General features: G+C 37.7%; 1 protein-coding gene and 1 long non-coding RNA gene across 2 annotated transcripts in view; one reads left to right on the top strand and one right to left on the bottom strand.

Annotated features, from left to right (window-relative positions):
• Nucleotides 1-22,671, bottom strand: part of LOC138191271 (uncharacterized) — a 64,269-nt gene that overhangs the window by 34,562 nt on the left and 7,036 nt on the right. The window lies entirely within an intron of this gene.
• LOC124223432 (uncharacterized) lies at nt 5,351-7,699 on the top strand. Its single transcript, XM_069137737.1, has one exon. It carries the CDS (start codon nt 5,384-5,386, stop codon nt 6,779-6,781), a length of 1,398 nt encoding a protein of 465 aa, XP_068993838.1. The 5' UTR covers nt 5,351-5,383; the 3' UTR covers nt 6,782-7,699.

The raw sequence follows: 22,671 nt of genomic DNA on the forward strand, positions 1-22,671 counted from the left end.
TTTGTTTCATTCTATTCGACACATTCGACAGTATATAACGAAACAACCGCATGGCCAAATCTTGGCTAATTTTAAGCTCCAACTCACTAGCGAGGGATTCAAATATTTTACCTACTGGTAAATCGTACCTATATTGTTTGTTCCCGGCCAGTGGTAGGTTACGGAATTTTGGGAGATATGCAGTGAAATCTATTTGAACAGAGGAGTTCGACGAACGGCTGAATTCATGAATTTTCTCATCTTACACTGAAAAACAGAAAATAAATATTCAAGTGTACTTGAAATAAAAAATGCAGAAAGCCATTTTACAGTTTGAATGATTATTCGAAATGGAAACATTTCAAATATTACCCAGCCCCGTTGAATACCAATAAATATATAAAATGAGTTTATCAAGTGAATTCAGTGCGATGTCTAGAGAAGTTGTAGAAATATGCAAGAGTATCCAAAGTGGATTTTCGGTCGAATGAGAAGCGAGTTAGTCGTAAAACTTTACTCACCATCCACTGATTATTTTTTATTGTTTTGACATATCGGAGGAACAGCATGCAATCTCAAAAGATAACTGGCAGAGCCACCATTTTAAATTGTTACCGAATAATAAAATAGTATAATGATTGCAGAATGCTGTCAATTATTTATTTAGGCTTTCTATATTATACCTTCTTACACTTAGACTTATCGACTTCCTGTTTAGGTAATATTATCGGTAAAGATTTATTTCAAACTTTGGAAGATATTTATTCTCTAAATGGTTAATTATATTGCTGCCTCACTATTCACTTGGAATAACATTTACTTCAGAGTACATAACATAAGAAAAGTAACATCTGGCTGAAATCGGAAGGAGCACTTTGATGCGTGAGAAATATTTTTGTTTATTTCAACAGAATAAGAAACCTGCATATTAGATCGTTGTAACCCGTAAGTTCTGTTTCATAGTTACAACAAAGAACTCGAATTATCTTCGGTTCAAATCATTAAAGTGCTACTGCAGGATATTATGCAAATTTTTGAATTTTTACTTAGCGAGCGCTAGTGTTGCCAATCCAATTTCCGGAAAAGTAAATGTACACTTGAGATAGCGGCTTGTTCACTCGTATTTCGAGAAAGCATGTTATTCTTTTAATATGTCGGTTTTTATAGAATTTCCCAGAAGGTTCTTGAAGGATTTCCGTTAAGGCAGTGGCGTGACCATAAGGCTACCTCGTGAGATTCGGAGTTTGAAAATTTTCAGTTTCATTGGAGAACTCTCGTTTCAAAGCTCGTGTTTCGTGGGAATATCGTATCTTTATCGGCACTTTTTCATCGCTATGTTACTTTATAACATGACTTCAAGATTCTCCAGCTTCCGAGTATCTATTCTTGCAGGTGAGACTAAACCGTGCCGTTACAATGGGAGAAAGGTGTGATATTACGATTCGTATGAGTATTAGAATCCAAAGTTACGAATCGGCCAATGAATTGGCCAGCGATGTCACGTAATACTTAAATAGCTTACATTGGATTTGGCCTACATCCATGGGTGATCATGGTGTACGTGTGCGAATGGCACAGTGGCACACATGTGCAGGGACAGACAAGAGGTGCGATTACGCGGTGTGACGAAGCACGGTGTAATCACTGATTATATTATACATAAACTTTTTACAATATTACATACAGTTATTTCCCCGCATTCCAACAGACTGTATAAGTTTTTAGGACATCTTTAACGCTAAAGCGTTGCTTATGATGATGGAAAGCAATGCGGAATGCATTGATTTAATTGATTTAGCGAAAATCAACTTCGTCATGTATTATAATTAGTAATATTTCATTGAAATATTAGATACGGGTTACAGAGTATGTTCATGCCAATATTTCTGAGCTGACTATCGTTAAGATTGGATCATAATGCCAATAATGCTAATTATTAAAATCATAAAATGATCAACTGTTCAACTGCAACGAGTAGATAATTATACGGTTCAAAACTCAGACGAGCCTTCGACACTCCGTGTGCTCTTCATAAAATAATTTAGCCAGTCATCGCAGCTCAATGTGAATGTTATTCTCTTCTGATAGTGACGCAACGGCCTATCCTCACGTATCCAGTAGGGTATAGACAACAACTTGCAGACTTGCACTTACGTGAATAAATATATTAAAAATAATGAAAATACTCTTCAAAAATAGGAGAGAAAAATAATCAAGCAATGAAACATTCGCAACGAAGAATAAGTAAATAAAAAACAAGGTTAAGTAACTAAACGCCTTACAATAATAATTTTAAAATCAATACCAGCAATTATGATGACGGTTCTCCCACAATGTGCATCGCAAATGAAGGGGAATTAGAAGTGTTATAAGAAACAAGTTATGGGGCAATGATTAAGTAGGCGTATGAATACCTAAGGCAAATGTTCTTAATTACTTAAAAAATCTGCACGCAAGGCATTTGTACCGGTGTTGATTGCATTTACAGAATACGTAGAATGAACAGAGAAGCTTTAGGAACTTTATTGAGTACGTTTCACAATATGTTAAGGATATTTTTTTATTTAATAATTTCTCAGAATTCTGCTACCAACACTTATCGACTTTGACGCTGTGTTTGTTCGGTTATCCGCGGCAAGAAGTGTAAAAACCGCGAATTGGTACTTAAAACTTAAATTCAAACAAAATCTTAAAATGTCTATAAATGCCCGTAAAAGTATACAAAATTTTGAAAAACGTTGCAAAATTTATTGATGACGATTATTGACGTAATGAGGAACAGTCAAAGTAGAATTTTAATTTTGTCAGCAAAAGAAAAAAATCTTTAAACATCAGTATAGAATTGTTGAAATGGCGTTTCCTACAAATATGGGAAATGTAGTTTCGGGTAAAACGCGTTTAAGGTGTTGGTTACGAATATGCAATAAAAATTTGGGATGCTGAAATCAGAGAACGGATGCAGCAGCGTCGACTAGTGTGTTATGCCACGTGAACGGTCTCAACAGTTGTAGTCGAATTGATCGACTCAGGAAGGAACAAAACTTTAGAGGGCTGTGTAACAGCACTTCGACTTACTCCGCGTGTACGGTTTTTTGGCACATTTAAGTTCCACCCTCTAAAAATAACTATTGGGCGTCATTCTTGAGACCCTATAACAATTATTGGAAAACAAATCTATTTTCCGAAATCGTGTATCCAAATGATTCTTCCTTGCGGCCTTGGATGGTTCTCAAACAATAGATTTCGATGAAAGCATAAAATCACTCAAAATCGATACAATTTTATGTCTTATGAATTGTAAAATGTGGGTGAGTCACTTATCTCGATTTAAATTTGAGCCTAGGCACCCTTTATTAGAGTACAACAGCCCCATTTCTCATGCAGTACCGAAACTGAACAGTATATCCAAAAAACAAGTGCGTTTCACGCTGAGTCGAAGAGGGCATGGTTTCTAGAAAATTATGACAAGAGGCGAGTGTCCATTCAACCCGGAAGGATGATAATCAGTTTTCAGGCACTGCCATGAACGTCCGAGAGATGGCGCGCGAGGCAACCTCACGTTGACGTTGATCGGTCAATCCATGGAGACTACACAAGTTGACCGAACTCAAATGGGAGAATTTTCACAACTTGTCATAATAATCGTACTTATTAGATTCATTTTGTGTACCATTAGGGTCGCTGGTGTTCCTTTTGCACCAAAGTGTCTTTGATCGCAGGGATGCCCAAGATCGATCAATCGGTGATCTCACAAGGGAATTGGTAGAAATTTTTCAATTTAAACTATCACTTTACAGTCTTCGGCGCATAAGGTATAACAGTGCCATCTTATTTTGGGCAGTTATTTGGTTACGTGGAGTTCGGCCTCCTTGTGTAGGCTCCATGGATCAATCGGTGATTGTCAACATTGCCATTACGAGGTCGCCTGATGCGCCATCTCTCAAACGTTGACGGCAACGCATGAAAGCTCTGATTATCATAGTTCCCAGATGAATGGACAATCGCTACTTGTCACAATTATCTAGAAACCATGCTGTTTCTTCGCCCCAGTAAGAAATGCACATATTTTGCGGTCTATCTGTTCGGAACTGCATGAAAAGTGGAGCTATTATGCCCTTTCTTGGATGAAAAATGCTTCGGTTCCAATTTCAATCGACATCAGTGACAAACCAACATTTAACGATTCACAAGACCTAAAAACTTTGCCGATTTTGAGTGATTTTACGGTTTCATCGGAATTTATTTTTCGAGAAATATCCGAAAACACGAGGAAAAACGATTTGGATGCACCGTTTCGAAAGTATTCGTAAAAATTCGAGGGGACCGTGATTGCGATTACAATCTCCTTATTAAGGAATTTACTAAAAAATTACTGGAAGTTAAATTTGCATTGTACTGGCTGGCATTGTAGACTGTGCGCATTGTGTACTTTAAATTATGCCGAATTGTTGACACAGTGCAGGTCAGCGACACAATGCGGGTGATGGAAAGTGAAGAGGAAATCGTTGCAACTACAGTATTCACTCCGAATAGGGCTACTCGAAGGAGTTGAGGGCAATATCATTCTTGGAAATTACTTCTCCCCACCAACAGCTCGAGGTGGACTTGATGCGGCCTCCGGCTTAACTTCGAAATAGAACCGCGTGTTCGTGTCCAGAGATAACCATCCAACACTCGTAAACAGATATATGTAGTGGGGAAAGTGTTCGAGGAAGGATTAGGAAAAGCTGTTCTATTCAGAGAGGCCCTTTTCAGAAGGAATACTATACTTTAGTGTAACATTCCTCAATTGTATTAAAGTTCACAGTTCCTTATATACGTAAGAATGGGATACAAAATGGAGTCAACAAATCGACAGTGTGAAGAAAAAGTAATTTTTTTGAATACTTGCTTTTAAGAAGCAGTTCTATGAATCAGAATTTTCAAAATAATTATGCGAATCTATTAAAAACGAAACGGAGATATCTATTATACAATTACGTATTTGACTCAAGTCGACTCGATGATTAACTCTAGCCATATTATGATCGCAGATCTGAAAAATATCATTCTGTGATGAACGGTTGAGTTTGTTACTGCAATATGTCTAAATTATTGTTAATGTAAACTAAATATCACAATATCGCTGCAATCTATATCAAATATTGTGAATGCAAGCTAAATATCACAATATTTCTGCAGTCTTATCGCAGTGTAGCATATGCACGCGCAAGGATGTCATGATGCTGGAATTTTCCTCACGCATTTTGTATTGTCTGGGTACCTGTCATGTCATAACATTTATTCAAATGAACTTAGAGAAGAAATGGTATGATTTACTTCAGGCGTTCATCGGGGACAAGTATAAAAAGAAAGAATTGGAAGGTGTAGGAGTTACACGGCTACAAAGTCACCTAAGCTAAAGATGAGTAAAATAATTATACTAGTACTCGTCGCTGCTCTCTGCTACCATTTGGTAGGGAGCATGCCATCTAGTGGTTCTAACCCATCGAGTACGCAATCAAGTTCTGAAGCAAGTAGTAAAGCTAAATCATCAACAAAATCTGGAAGCTCTGGGTCAGAATCGAAGGCAAAATCTGAATCATCCGCAAAATCTGGAAACCATGGGTCAGAATCGGAGGCAAAATCTGAATCATCCGCAAAATCTGGAAACCATGGGTCAGAATCGGAGGCAAAATCTGAATCATCCGCAAAATCTGGAAACCATGGGTCAGAATCGGAGGCAAAATCTGAATCATCCGCAAAATCTGGAAGCTCTGGGTCAGAATCGGAGACAGAATCTGAATCTCAGTCAAAGTCCCAGTCATCAACGGGGCCTGTAAATGGCGAAGGGTGTGATGATGAAACGGGCAAAGGCGGTGAGACAAAAAGTGGAAAGGGTAACACTGGATCAGAAAAGTCAAGTACACCTGGCGATACTGGATCAGGAAAGTCAAGTACACCTGGCGATACTGGATCAGGAAAGTCAAGTACACCTGGTGATACTGGATCAGGAAAGTCAAGTACAGCTGGGGATACTGGATCAGGAAAGTCAAGTACACCTGAGGATACTGGATCAGGAAAGTCAAGTACACCTGAGGATACTGGATCAGGAAAGTCAAGTACACCTGGGGATACTGGATCAGGAAAGTCAAGTACACCTGGGGATACTGGTTCAGAAAAGTCAAGTACATCTGGGGATACTGGATCAGGAAAGTCAAGTACATCTGGCGATACTGGATCAGGAAAGTCAAGTACACCTGGCGATACTGGATCAGGAAAGTCAAGTACACCTGGCGATACTGGATCAGGAAAGTCAAGTACACCTGGGGATACTGGATCAGGAAAGTCAAGTACACCTGGGGATACTGGATCAGGAAAGTCAAGTACACCTGGGGATACTGGATCAGGAAAGTCAAGTACATCTGGGGATACTGGATCAGGAAAGTCAAGTACACCTGGCGATACTGGATCAGGACAGTCGAGTACACCTGGGGATACTGGATCAGGAACGTCAACTTCACCTGGTGGCACTGGAACAGGTAATTCAACTACACCGAGTGGCACTGGAACAGGTAATTCAACTACATCCAGTGGCACTGGAACAGGTACATCGGGCAATACAGGCGGTTCACCATGCAATGCTGAGATCGAAGTTTGCATTAATGCTACACCCAGTGGCACTGGAACAGGTAATTCAACTACATCGAGTGGCACTGGAACAGGTAATTCAAATACATCCAGTGGCACTGGAACAGATACATCGGGCAATAAAGGCGGTTCACCATGCAATGCTGAGATCGAAGTTTGCATTAATCTCTAATGATAGTGGATTGAGTGAAGAACTCTCTCCGATCATACGAATTATTACGTCAGTCCACGTGTGAGTTGAAGTGATGGATACTAGCTATTTTTCGAATAAGTTGTTTCAAATCCACGACTATCTTCATCTTTTGTTTAATTCTCGTTCGGTTGTTTTGATTTGTCTTAATTCTAGACCTGTATTATATCAGCAAGAGTTCATTGCGTTCTCTTTTCTTCTGCCTATATTTGGATCGGTATATTTTCAAAGTCACTACTTATATCGAGCTCATTATCACTACTTTTTTCTATTAGTATGACATACTCATTTCGTACATATGCGAATTCATCACTTCATTTTGGACAATATTGGACTACGTGCTTCGTAAAACAGTCCGTCCTCGGGATACGGGGAATCAGCTCATCCTTACATTATCGGAGATTGCAAACTTCACTAATCAAACTAGAGAATTTTAGATTTAAGCCGATACAATTAATGTCAAATTTCGAATCTAAGCTTGCCACTGATTGTGGATGGAAAGGAAAACGTTGAGGTGATGATAAAGCATCCTTCAAACTAAATATAAAAGTAGATAAGACTTCAGCTGTATTATATTGGGTATCTGGAAAATAACTTTCATATGCTATTCTTTACAAACCCCGAGGTAATTCAACACTTGAAAGAATTGTCAAATTAATTGGGGAATAAACACAATAAAAATCCGTAACACTAATGATCGCATATTGTATGACTTAAGAAACTCTAGCTCAGGAACCTCGAGCGAAACATAGTCTTATAAAAATCAATAATGATAGGTGAAATTACAAAATAAAAACCGAAAATGCTCGTGATTTTAATAAAATAGACGACGTAAGAAAAGTGTTATTATACTGGAGATTGTTCAACAAGTCTAATGATTAAAAGTTTATTTTCATATGATATTTTCATCATAACTAAGGAAAGTATAATTTCTACCTATCTAATGTGTGTAATTTCTTTTTATCATATTTTAAAATTTTGCCTGTAATTATATATATATTGTATAACACTATGCATTTTTACACAATTCATTTAATTTTTCGGCTTTCTACATTTTTTTACATGCTGATAATATAGAAGAGAAAAATATCTGTGAATAATACAATAATATAGTTAAAGATATGGTCAAGTGAAGTGAAATTAACCTATGATGAGAGACCTAATAATAAACAATAAAAAGTATGAAAACCTGAGTTGAATTCTTAAGAGATGAGGTGACCCTTTTTGTCAGCGGCCTGCAGTTGCGGAGTTATTCGTACGAGTAGTTGTCACTTCAACAAAATGGTAAAACAACTCGGATAGTCCTGGGTAACCAAACAGCTTCACTGAATATGTCTTAAAACTCAAACACGGTACACAAACTCAAAATAATCGTAAGTATAAAACAAGTGACAGTTTGTCAAAGGAACGAACAGGAATAAGAAATTGAGTACTTGGTTCTATAATACCGACAGCTCGAGGGGTCAAGCAAAAGTAAAGTCGCCAAAATACGGGAAGATACCTGAGCGATGAGTCGCAATATGTAAACACCTCGCAGTATCGTACCATTATTTTCCATACTTAGTTATTAAACTTTTAAGGACGGGAGTGGTCGAAATTTCGACCACTGGGTTGGTCGGACACTCCACGTGAGAAATTCGTTGATATTATACACAAATTTCGTGTAAAATAAAAGGTCGATTTCAACGTAAAAATCCCCGTCCTTAAAAGGTTAAAAATGTAGTCTACGATTAGCGAACCAATTGTATAGTCAGCATAACATAAAACACTTGGCAAATGTCATGACGTTTAACGTATATTACTACGGATTCTGAGCGAGCACGCTGAAGACCTTCATCGGCAACAATATATCATCTCTAGAGCACGTAGCAGCTCATCAAAGATCTCCGTCGACCATTATGAATTTTAATCGTATTATGTCGCAATTCGTAATGATAATCGTTTATAGAGTTACGTACTGTAAATTTAAGAGTGTGTAAACCGTAATCTAATTATCGTAGTCTTTTGATAGTCCTGTTAATTTAGCGTCAAAGAATTTTGTATTACTTATAGTCACTTGAAACAGGATTCCTGTTTTCCTTTCATAGAGTCAAATTTAATTAAACATTTATAAATTTCCAGGCCGATCAGCGTATTTTAGATTTGAATGAATGTATATCTTTCTATGTCTTTTTCTGGTACATCGTGTCAAAACTCTGCATGTATACCAAAATGTGATATTGCTCTCCTTTTACCTATATATGCACCTCAGTAACGCCTTGAATAAATGCATGTATTCATAGCGATGCGTACTTTAAATGAAAATCTACGTCTCGATATCTTGCATTACCATATCCCAAAGTTAGGTAGTTGCATATTCTCTCGTCAATAACTAATTGGTACGAATATACATACACATATATGTATATAATTCGTTACAAGACGTTGAAACAACATCGTACTGGTCAAGAATTGACGCAGTTTTCTCTTCATAGGTTATTTAACAGTTTGATAGTGAAGTCGTGCCTAGATGATACTTATTAGACGTTATCTAATTTTAATGGGGTTAAAAAGAGTATCATATTGAATCAATCAGAAGTGAATAGAAATCAGAGAAAGGTTTAAAAAAAATTGCCAAAAAAAGGAAACGAAACAACTTTGCCTATGACGGTTCCAAGCCCGGATGCAAAAGATCACATTTCTGAGCACTATAACTCCGTTTTTTTGTAGGTTTTTCATTATATGATGAACGAGAATGATATGAATTCCAGTTCATTTGAGAATATCCTAATTTGATGCAAAAGAAGTAAACATAATGATCGTGAATACGTGTGTATAAGTAAAGGGAAAAGCATGAATTTTGGATTGATCGATAAAATCGAAACTTCAAAGCTTTTTCCGTACCTGAAGATTTCACTTTTAGAATGTGGTAAAGAGTTTTCTGTACTTACACGCGTACCTACAACTTTTTCACACAAGATTTTAAAAAATTTTGCATTTTCGCTCCACCCTAATAAAGGCGATATATGCACTAAAACGGAAAAAGAAATCTAGATCATCGTGATATGGTTAAAAAAAAGTGACCTCTAGCTGGATGGTGACGAAAAAGTCTGGATAGGTGAGAAAAGTGATGCAATATGAGTCATGAAAGTGGTGAAAATGAACGATTCGGAAATATGCGTAGACTCATTTTGGACAGACTGTCAGGCATTTGATTATAAAGTACGTAAAAAATGTCAGGCGATAAAGGGTGGTTGAGTTCATGTGAAGAGCCCCGTGTATTCCTGCGTATGTTCGATTCTATTAGCCTCCTCACTGTCGAGCAACCACCTTTTCCCCATCAATGTGACCACCTCCTCTATAAGGGTGGTTGAGAGTGGTCACTGAGGCGGGATTGCCGTTTTAATTGGGCCATGTATGAGAAATACGGGCTACTGTGATGTACGTGGTCCAAAATGTGCCGAGCGAGGCGAGGCTCGCCCGTGGTTTACCAGCTTCGGGAAACTCGCGGGTGGAAAACTCATTTTCACCAACCAGCGGACTACTTTCCCATTATTCTCGCGTAATTAAGATCAACACATGTTGACATGCCTCGGCCACTAATAGCACTCACATTTTACTCGCTGCGTTAAAGCTGTGGTCGGATTTGTTTTAAATTTAAATTTCGGAAATCAGGCAGCCTGGCCATTTTGTATTTATTCCTTCTAAATCTTTTGTAATTTAATATCATCGAAGATCTGTTAGTGCAATACGTTTTCTACAATTAAACTCCAGGATTATATACCAGAAACTATGCTGTAAATTCAATTCTAATACGAGGTGTATGATATTCGTTATAAAAGAAAAGAATACAATGTCTCTGGCATCTGTTTAGGGAAAGTTTCATTTGTTTCCAGTGGATCTTGTATGTCTGTATTTCTAACCTAGAGTGAATCGTTATTTCGCATAATAATTCTGCTGCTACGTATTAACCGAAATATGTTTATCCTCGTGGGATACGTAAATGGTTTTTGCACAATTTTAGAAAAAAGACTTTTAGATTCTAGCTGGAAATTCGTTTTCGTGTTTTCATTTTAAATTTGTATCTTACACATGCCTCAAATCTATCAAATCATCAAATATGCGGGTCAAGATGTTGAACAGCAATTAGAAACACGTTCATCTCCAAGTTCAACTTATCTAACTTTCGACTCGATCTTCTGCCTTTTTTGAATAAGATATTTTGAAGGCGGCATACTATAGCATCGGCTGTTCAAGAGACCGACTCAAGCTACAGAGGAAACGTTCCCGCTTTCCTTTATTCACCCAATTATCCTCTCAGCGGTTGACCGGTCTAGTCTGTAATACCTAGAAGAGCTTAGCTCTCGTTAGTAATCCCCATTCCTAACCCAAAGACCGCGTTAGTCTTACTGAAGGGCTAAAATTCGGCGATCGTTCTTTCTCACTCCAAGTCACAACTCCTCGCATTATTCACAGACCAAATAGCTGCGTGCGGTTAATAATTGCAGCTAACCATAACGTGAAAAATTTGGCATGCTGAAATCGGTGAACAGTAACTTAACTCGTTAGAAAGTTTGTGTCATATTTAAAATCGTGTACCTAATGATAGTGTTTTGACCGATTTTACATATAATCATCGCGTATGTTTCATTCAATTTATTGAGCACATTATTTCTTCAGCAAACATGGTTACATTGTGTTTATTTTACGTATACGTAAAATACGCTGCGATTCTGTATGAAGTATCACTTCTTTTTAAGAAACGGAGTATAATTGGCGAAAGTCAGACAAGGTGAAAGAATTGAGTTTGGCGAATAAGGAATGAAGAAATACGTCGAGCCCGTATTTACTTTGCCGAGAACCCGTTTTTGGCCGAGCCGATAGTGAGAGAAATCGATACTAGAAATTTGTACATATCGGAAAAACTAGCAATAAAATGTGTATCTGTTAGGCTTAAACAAATTTTCACCACCATGTTTACATATTTTTCTCATCGTTGTAGATCTGGCGGTGATCGCGTTTTTCTGCAGGCTACTTGACTGTATAAAAATGAAAACTCTGTAGAAAAATGACGTTCAAGATTCATATTTTTTCACATTAACACGTGAGTTGAGTAGGGTTGTTGTTAAATATAAATAGAGGGTTTTAACTCTCGTTGAAATGATAAGGTATTTGAATTTTTCAGCATCAATGCTGGTGAGATGAGGAAACAGGGTGAGACGGCAAAACAGTGGGAAACAACAAAAGTGTGGTAGACGCGAACAAAACCTTCGTTGGTCTGGGCGTGTCAAATTAATGATGACATTAACAAATTAGCAAAGAACAATGGAAATAGCGGCAAGTACATCCTGCGAGAGAATAGCGGCCAGCGTGGATCCAGCCGGTAGAATTCTCTCGGAAAAATAAAATCGTAAATACTTTAACTCATTAGTGGTGATGAATGTTGGGAAACATGTGGCCCAGTCGCCATATATCATAAGGGTACTCCTGCATTCACACGTACATGTGTGTATCTGCGGATAACGTACACTGCAACCGAAAGTATGGCATTCCCTGGTAAGCACAAGGTTAGCACTCTCGAGAAACTATTTATTTATTTATTTTTTTATTTTTTTTCAATGCCAAGCTGAATATCGAATTCGTGATAAGAAGCATTGTGAAACTGAAATGGGCTAAACGCGAATTGTCTAAAAAAAAAAAGTTTTGTTACTCTCAAACTTCTTTCATTTACTGATCACGTCGTAATTAGATGACGTTGATACAGTGTGAATCTACATTCAAGATTTCCAGTTCTCCGATTGAGATTTCAGCGCATTCAATCTCATCACCATTTATCATTTCTTACGTATAGTAGGCAATCCATTAACTAGTTTTTGATAAGGCTGTTCTGATATTAACATACTTATCGCATACTATAACGTGGTTTGAATGAATAAAAGTGCTGGATTACTTAGTTGACCCCTTTCAGGTGAGTTGATATTCTTAGGCCGTGTTCGAAAATTGACTGACAGTACTGTCAGCAATCTTTTATCTCTTTTGCGCTGCCGAGTTCATGGATAGCTCTGTCTCTGTCCTAGGGAATTTTTAGTACTGGCAGTCAATTTACGAACACGGCCTTAGATGACTTACGCGTCACACTCAATCAAACGAAGATCACAATTCTGTAAACAATTTCAAAACTGAAATGTTGAGTGCTCGAAGAGGATAACCGATACTGTGTCTGGAGGTCATTTTTGTTTATCTTTCAAGATTTACAGCTGAAATAATTGTGAAAACGTCGTCTATAAAGTATACTATACAGCTATACTGCGCATTTGAATTCGATTGCAAATGTCGAAGAAGTTGAAGTTTGTAACATTAACTTAACGATACTTTTTCAGAGAACTCACTGATTTACAATTTTAAGATTATCTGAAATTCAGTGAAACGTGTGTTAGGGATTAATATACTTATATTTTGCAAAGTCAACTGCTTCAAAGTTATTCTATATCTTAGCATAATTTTTCTGACATTTCGTTACGTTAACGCTACTAACTTCAATTTCGTGTTCTACGAAGATTTTTGTTTACTATATACAAACTCGATAGTATTACCCTAACTCTAAATGACAATTTCGTGTGTCGCATGAAAATATTTGTTAACTTTCCTTAATGAATGTCTGGATATGTCTCATAGAGGGTACTAAATTCACTATATATACTTTATGATTTTAAATTCAATACGAAAAATCGTCTCTACAAAGCTAAAACTCTTTAATATATATGTCAAGCTTCTGAAAACGCGTTTATATCACTGAAGATTAAAATGTAATAGTACGGTTCTTTTCTTGCTTGATCGTTCTACGAGTAAAGAGGCGGTTCCATTCCAAGGGATAATAATATTTTTATTTACTCATCGTCAAACAAAGCAGTATGCCAACTTTCATTTCCAATCATTGGACTTCCGTCAATAATACTAAAGATGTTTAGAATGATGGCGACTGTATAAATACTTCAGCTATGATCCAAACTCTGCAAATTCCTTAAAGCTGATGTATAAACTTAGAAAAATATATTCGTGGAATGCTGATTATGAGTCAGAATGTCTGAAGTATATTTCAGCATTTCCATTTATATAGTACATACTCGTCATTTGAATAACGCCGTTTTTAAATTTCAGTAATGCACGTAACCCTGATTTAAACTGCATAATGGAACGTAACTTGAGATTTTACTCAAAGCACGGCTGCGACTGAACGTATTTTGCAAAATATAGTCCAAGAAATACGATTATTTGATTATTTCTTAACACTTAATAACTTCGATTGCCATTTGTGATAAAAGTTGCAAATCTCACAGATACGCCTTGTTCCATTGAACCTATGACAACAACTACTTTACTGTAGAATTAATGGGGTTTTCGCTCTTTCGTGACATAGCTTTATGCCCTGAGTAATGTGCATTTCAAAAAGTCATTGGATTCCAATTCCAAGTTTATGTAGTCGATCCTAACTCAACGCTCATACTTTTCTATAGGCTGGAGTAACCGTGTCTTTTTTCGTGGAAAGACTGATAGGTAGTTGGACTATTCGTAAGAGATGGTCAGTGCATGCAAGTATTTGACCTCATCTAAGTTTCCCTACCCAACCTAATTTTCACTGCATCTTTCGTCAACTTAGTATCCGTACTCCTGATCTTATAGAACTGAGCATTGTAAATATGAACGTCAAATCACTGGGAAAATTGAATTATCAACTGGTTTTCAACAGGCCTTCTAATTTGCGAGGTCGTGTTAGACCTGTTATCTTACTCTTCTTGATTCTCTGCAGAGAGCATAGGCCAAAGAGTTTTATCGAGTAAGCGACGGTAGATCCAAAGCTGATTGAAGAATTGTTGCACGTGGCAGTAACTCTTGTAATCGATTTGACACTAAACTATTAACCGCGTTAAGACGCGTCAATAATGGGTAGTAATCGATTTGGGTTCAATTAACAATTACGTAGAGGTAGTGTGGGCATCAACGGTAGTCGTCTCCACCTAGAGTTTGGCTGCTCCATCAAAGGAGTCAGGCGTGTATATTATTAGTCGAGAAGAGGTGATGTGGGAGGAAGAGGTTTCCTTTTGAGTCAAACACAACGTTTCGTGAATACAGAACACGGCTAAGACGAGCTGGATTACGAATCAGTATCTGGAAACTTGGTAGCTAGTCAAAATTTATGTCAAGATATTGCCACGCTAATGTTGAACGCTATTGTGGTGACTGTCATTTTGATGGTTGCTTAGCAAATGAGTAATATTGACAATTCTTTGAACCGACGACAGTTGCAGGTTGTAGTTCGAGTACAAATGTATTTCTGGTCTCGATCATTGGAAATGATCTGCACTAACGTGATAAAATTTACGGTGAATGAAAGAACGGTATTCGAAAAATTCCATGAATGAGAGAATCTGCATCATGTAAGTTATTGAGTTTTCATTCTATGATATTAACTCAGTGAAGAGCAAAAATTGCTATGAAATCCGCGTCCTAGTCAGAGTAAGTATATTTACTACCATCAAATACCGTCTTCTAACAATGAGTTTAAGTATGTCAACACCATTGACTCGAGATGGCTCAAGACAGTAAAAGAAGCTTTCAAGACAGTCAGTCACATCGGGATTATTGAAGTTACTTGCAACTAGACGGAAGTCGTTGCCAGGAAATTCGTTACAGAAATATTGTAATTCAATGAAGTAGTCAGTATAACATATAGAATACTGCCACTGACACCGTGCTCTTCTGTCTACTCGAAAATAATACCCATGGCTGGCTGTCTTCAACACTTTGTATCTAAACGCAATGCATAATAATTGAAATTACGTAGCGCCGCAGCGAAGAGAAGTTAAAATGGCTTCCCCAGTCAGAGACATTCATCCAGACACATGCCACCGCTTACTGCTGTAGTGGTGCTTCGATCGATGGCCCACGAGCATACGAGCAGGTTTCCTGATAAAAATGCTGGACAGATAAATTGGACTGGTCTTTGTATCCCAGTAGCATTCTGAGTTGAGTCTGCCTACAGGCTGCAAGTTCAGAGCCGATGCGTCTACTTCCACATTTGACTGCGGGTCTGACATTTTGACATCACAATTTGCATTATTCGAAATCTTGCATAAGTTTGTTGTCAGGTGGCAAAAATTCCCTGTCAGGGAAGGTTCTGTCTTGACCCTGCAGAAAGGTTTCCCACAGAGTCTCGTCAAATTTTTGCAACTGAAGGCAATGCTACTAGGGTAGGGATCTATTCGTATCCTTTGCGAACGGATAAGTGCGAACGAACGAATAGGTCCAGGCGCAGATCGGACACAGAGGTTATGGTCCAAATAGATCCCCATAAATACCGGGCAGATTCAATTATCCAGCATTTTTACCGGGGCTATGGTTGGCTGGCTCTTCGTGTGGCGATACTTGCATCCACGGTTTTGTATTTTTTGCATCTACCATGGTTTTCGTTCTTTGCAGGGTGCTGCCCTGACCCCTTTCTCGCAATCCCAAGTGCGAGTTCTTCATCCGATCCTTTCTAATGTTGCCGACATCGTCTGGAGACTCATTCAGGATGTCGAATCGTCGGTCGGTATTTGTCCTGTCACGATATCTCGTGTATTTCGCTATTTGGAAACGGAACGAGACAAATTGTCCTTTACGATAAATTGCTGAGGGCATACAAATCTCAAGGCATCAATTTTTACTCTTTATAATCTACGTCACTGTTTCTTATGACGCATTTCTACTTCATGTTATCGAAGACTTAGGCATGCTTTTCATAATGATGGCATCAAAATACCAGCTTAGAGCACATACTTTAGTTTGAACAGTTTTCGTATCATTGGATCATCGTATCACGTCCGTTACATAATAATCAAGAATATCTCATTGTTAGTTTTCTTTGCTTACCGTATTGAACATTGTGAACTTTTCTTTCAACAGTGCAATTCTTTCATATTGAACTTTCAACATAGGTCCCAGTTTTAGTTATAAAATTGAGTGCGAACATTTACCATGAGTATGAGAAATGATTCATTTTCGTTATGACCGTTTGCAGTTTTCTCTTCCGCAAAAATTTTCGAACCTGGATTGAAAACTTTCGAATCGGACGTTGAAGCGGATGAGAATACGAGTGGGCACCTCCATCGATATCATGCTTTCCGTTACTCGAGGAAGAATTCTACAGGGCTAATTCTGCAGTTGAGTAAACACGATAGTATAACGAGTTGGACCCAGTTGGGACTTCATACTTTCTAATAAAAGAGGATTTTTCTCTTATTCGTCAAGACAAATACGAGTTACTCTTCCACGTTCTTCACGATTCTTTGTTCACTTCGACCTCCAGTACAGTATATTTATGCTATTCCAATCTTTCCGTAATCTTGAACCTGCTTTCATCAACACACTAGAGTGAAAGCATTCCCCTTAATAATCCGTGACGGATCGGATGTAGAAAACAGCAGTAACGAAGTTAACGGTACCGGTGATTATTCGCGATGTGGTAGAATCAACTCAAAGATGGGCTGCTGGTCACATCACGACGCTTTGCTACCCGGCGGTCCTTATTGCAGAGACGAATATTTCCCGCATATTGTACAGTCAAAGGCTGCTCAATTTTGTTACAAGCTGATCCAGATCCATACGGTCATTTTACCATGGAAATCACATTCAAACAAAATGTCTTGCCTACACTACATTTAAACATATAGCTAGGTGTTTGGTAAAGAGGATCAATGAGCTTAGAAAATTTTGTTTCCGTCGAGTGTGCCTCGCTCTTACTGGCTTCGTAGTGCTGCACTGCTCCTTTCACATTTACGCACCTATTTCCTCTTCCAATGAGATAACCGGTTAAATTGCTGGCTCAAGAAAACTCAGTCAAGAAAGGTATTCGTTAGTAGCCATCATCATCACTGTTACTGGAAACTTTAATATACAACATTACCAGTTCGAACTAAAGTTTTTTTTCCGTCATCACGAGAAGCTAATCAAAGTTGACATTATGCAGCGAACGTGTATACCTATACTTTTCGAACCTTATTCTTCGAAATTAAAAACCAAGTTTACTTCATATTTACTCTAATATTCATGCAATGATCAAAGCCTAGGGGTTCCACATCAACTTTACTGCACCTGTCCCTTGGAGTCAGTGATTTGAATGAAAGGTAATTACGTAGACTCGGTAGAGAAACATCTTTCGACTGAAGGATTTTGAAAAATTCGAATAACCATATGAGATACGGGTCTTGAAATTATTGATCGTCAATTTTACAAAAATTCTAATCTCCGCAATAACAATGGCAACAACAGCAATAATAATAACTCGGAAAGTGAGAGAACACGATTAAAAATATATTGTTAATATTGTTGGGTACGATATACAGTCACTTTTAGTTTCACCTAAGTGACAAAGTTTTGACTACAAACTTTATACTTTTCCATGTCAATTGGCGAAGAAAATTCTTCTAGAAATCAGTGATTGCGGAAATTTGCATTATTTTAAATTAACGATAATAAAGTTTCAAGGTTTGCAACTTATATATTTTTTCATATTTTTCAAAATCCTTCGGTTAAAAGATGTTTCTCTGCTGAACCTACGTAATCGCTAAATTTCATTCAAATCGCTGACTACGAAGGACATGTGCGGTATAGTTGACGTGGAACAGCCCATAGAATTCACAGTGTAAATAAAAGTTTAAGATGCATCGATAGAGTACGATTCCGACGTACGTTTCAATGGTTAATTAACAAGACACGAAGCGATCAGTGTATACCTTGCTTTATACCGACAACGCGCGAGGTAAAGGTTAATCTATCGATTCTACAGTAAAATAATTTCAATTCAAGTTATTATAATCACGCTGCGGTGCGATGGAATATAAAAACAATTACATCGGCCTACCGTTAAAATATTCAGATGAGAGGACGATGCATTTTCATGAAGCACACCGGTAGGTAACTGTAGCGTCATTTCCTGCCACAATTGATATTCAAATTTCCAGAACTTTTAATTGCAATTATGATAATGCTTTTATAGTGCAAGCAAATTTATAGCACAGTCCAGCGAAATAGCCAACCTGTGGTAAACTCATTGGAAAGAGACTGAAATGTAATAGTAATTTCATTAAAAAACGGCAATTAATGGCTCAAATATAGTTACGTCGTGGCTGCAAGGGTGGTGAAGAAATACAATAGGATGGCTAATGCTTGAAATATTTCTTCCATTCATTTTCTTTTGTTCTCAGTAATAGCACACCGTACAGCAAGGAGAAAAAGTAGGGGCTAAATTACGCGCCCTACTTTTTTTCTACCTCCTACGGCTAAAGTCCTTTAAATTCGTAGAATTTTTTTTCCGTTTCTCAATAATAGATTTTGCGACAGTTTGGATAAGTCGAACCGTGAAGTAAGTTTCCACAAACCCATGTACATGTCAATATTTACGTTATAAGAGCGAGAATATAGTTCGAATGAGCAATCGCTGACAATTTCTATGCTGCGTCAATAGACGCAATTGGGAACAACAATGTTAATGTACTAAGAGTAAGCGCATTAGCAGCTACTTATCGGAGAACCCGGTGGTAAAGTACTTGCAAATACAGGCACTGAGCAGCGTGTAAAACACTACCTATTTAAACATTTGGATGATTTATGTGGTGACTGGTGCAGATTCTCACCAGTAACGAGAATGCTCTGTTTGGTATTCGGTAACACACGAAGAAGCTTATTCAAAGTTTTGGGTAAGGCTGAGTAGGGTGGGTAAAATCGCTCAGGTGATTCTAACGTACAAGAGTTCTCACCATTGTTTCAAGGCTGGATAAAATTCAATTGCATCGGGGTTTTTTCTGCAATATACGTAACCGACATCACTGAATCAATATCACGATGTTTGGGCTTTCATCATGGCGGTAAAAATAATCTATCAACAGTGTATGATTTATGTATCCCACGCAGGACAATTATTTATCGATTTTCTGCATTACTTATTTTACGGAGTTGTCACGATATTTCAAATAATAAGCAGCTGCCGAGTGGCTGCCCAACAGCTGTGTTTACATTTCAATTTCCGGATTTTGAGAGGTAGTAGAAGTAAACAGCCTGGTTATCGATATCCGCAGTTATACGTATGTGCGTCAGGATTACGGTCGAGTGCCGTGCCAGCAAGCATTGATCAATCGTGTTTTTTTCATTATGAATACACCTGTGAGGATTAAATTTGATGACCAGTATAAAAACCCTCCTGGCTATGTCCAAAACAGATCTTTGTAATCGAGTTGCTATTGAATAGGATATTCACTAGACATATATCGGATGTCTTTGTATGCTACAATAAGATTTTCATCTTCATTCATATTCACACAATATAACAACATACTTATTTCTAAACTTGTAATTATTCAGACAACTATACTCGGAGTGATAGGAGTTAAGTTAGGAGTGATTCACTTATTCTCTTCATTCACTTATTCATTTGCTCCTCCAAACTGAATCAGTACTTCATTATTACCAACAAATTATTTATCACAGAAGAAGTGATCCTACTCATATCTCTACCATGAGTAACATCTTTTTGGTAACGCTTGGGAAAAAATCTCCATTCACAAATTTATATGGGTGTCACATTGGAAAATTAGCACGTGTTAGTAATATCCCTATGCAATGATTTCATTTCGTGAAAAAGGGAGATACCGCGGATTTCTAAATGATTCCTCGTGGATGTTCGATAAACATCCAATGGACGTTTTAGTGTTCTGGTAGAACCTTGATAGCAGTGCCAAGTACTGATATGTATACGGATATAGTCGCTAAAAACGGTTACTCATCACCTGCGTGGCACTTGAAATGTTATGGCAGCACATTGCAACAGGGTTAATGGAAAATCATAAGGTGGCGTTATTATGGAAATATCCTGTATATCGGTGCCGCGGATGGCAGAACAATAGACGAAAGTATCTCATAACCAAGATTAGTGCGACGCAAAGTATCTCAGGCAGAAAATTATAAGAGAAATCGCTGAAGCGTTGATACTGACGCTGGGCGAATAACGTCGTATACATTTAGAATAATTTGAAAAGTTCTTGCGTAAGGAGGTGATGTATGAAATGAACAGTGTTGAGCACGGTAAGCAGTTTCGCCAAAGAGAGTTGGTGATGTGCAAGTGGATAACATTTATCATAAAATTAAAGAAACGTCAGTTTGCCTGGTCAAATGCTATGAAGACAGTCTCGCACTAATATCATGAGCATTGTCATCTGTGGCGGTCTACATACATAAATTGATCCAATAGATGATCACCGATTAGAGTAACGTATATTGATCCCCGCAAATGGAATGACAGTTGGATTACTATTTCAACTCCTTGAAGTGTATCGTTTCAATTGGTATTTCCTAAGTGTATGATGATTCACGCTCCTAATAGTTACGTTTTGTCAATCTCATCAATTCGCATTAAGTATCGATGGTGTACATCACTCTGTCATCTTCATAGCGCGTGAATGTGTATGAAAACACTTTGTTCTACTTCCAAGTTGCACTCTAGTAAAATTATTCATTTTACATTACTCCGATATGTGGCACTTGAATCGTGTAATCTTCCGGATATGGAAACCCACCAATTTGAACAAACTGATGTCCCAAAAAATATTACGAAGTTGAGTGTCAATGTTATCACTGTCATCTTTAGCTCACGTATAATATCAATAAAGATATTTGTTCATGAAAAACTAAAGCAAAGCAGCTTGAAAATCTTCAGTAAAAATTAGATGCCGGTAAATTTTTACTCTCGAGACTTCTTGTTTCTCCAGAATCGGGCGTCACTTGCTTCAGGCAGAACATCGTTTGTTAAAGATGAGCTTCTAGAAGACAGTTAATCGTACTATCGTAGTACAGGAAGACATAGTGAAATCACAGGCATTAGCTCGTTGGAATTGTCATGAACCCTTTAACGATGAACTTGGCGAGGAATGCAATGAAAAAATAATTGCTTAGGTCTAAGTGAAACGATTCCAATGCTATACATGAACAGAACGACGAATGAGAATTTTGGATCGAGGTATCTCACAATTAGAGCACAAACTTGAAAATCTGAGATAGCGCGTCATATGTATAGTTTGGTCAGTACTGAACGAGTATTTTGATCCGAGTGAAAATGTATTAAATGGAAGGTTAGGAGTCGGAAGTTTTTGCGATTCAATCCACGTAAGGGGTGAGAAGTAAATAAGAGGAAATTGCGAGTGCCAAGACATCGTTTTAAGCCGGGATCAATATCGACGCAAATATGGGAGGGGATACAGTTTTTAATCTGTTACATTAGCTCAAAAACAGGGAAACTCTAAACTGTCGAATGCACGTGGATCTGCTCTTCAGAAACTCTGGGGCGGCCCAAGTTTTGATCACCTTCATGACAATAGCCGAAACACCAACGATAATCGGATGAGGCCTAGTAATTCTCATGTAATATCGAATATGGCAACAATTACAAAAAAAAAAATGGCTACAAAAAATATGACTCGTGCATAAATTTACCTCTGTATCCAGTCGATTTTTGAGAGGATGTATTCCGACATAGTGAGCGTGAGAAATGCTCATGATGAATTTCAACGGATCATTCTTTTAGTCATTTACGAGGTTAGTTTGAGCAGGACTGATTGAATACTCAAAAGGAATTTCTGTGAAGATTAAGTGGAATCTTGCATACCTCGCAATAGAATTTGCAGAGATTGGTAACAAAATTTGGAATTACACAAATTTCCATACCGATAGCATTGGTGGGGTTAGGTTATTTACCGGGTTTTCTATTAGTTCAGAGTGTGCACTGAACGTGGCACTGTTTATTAAGGTGATAAGAAAAGGAAGTACCATTTTACAGATACTCTCCATCTTTTCCTAGATAGTGATAA

This window comes from Neodiprion pinetum, chromosome 7 (genome assembly GCF_021155775.2).
Source record: "Neodiprion pinetum isolate iyNeoPine1 chromosome 7, iyNeoPine1.2, whole genome shotgun sequence".
Taxonomy (NCBI): domain Eukaryota; kingdom Metazoa; phylum Arthropoda; class Insecta; order Hymenoptera; family Diprionidae; genus Neodiprion; species Neodiprion pinetum.

Excerpts from the sequence above, each read along its gene's own strand:
- LOC124223432 (XM_069137737.1), top strand. The coding sequence starts at position 5,384 with ATGAGTAAAATAATTATACTAGTACTCGTCGCTGCTCTCTGCTACCAT.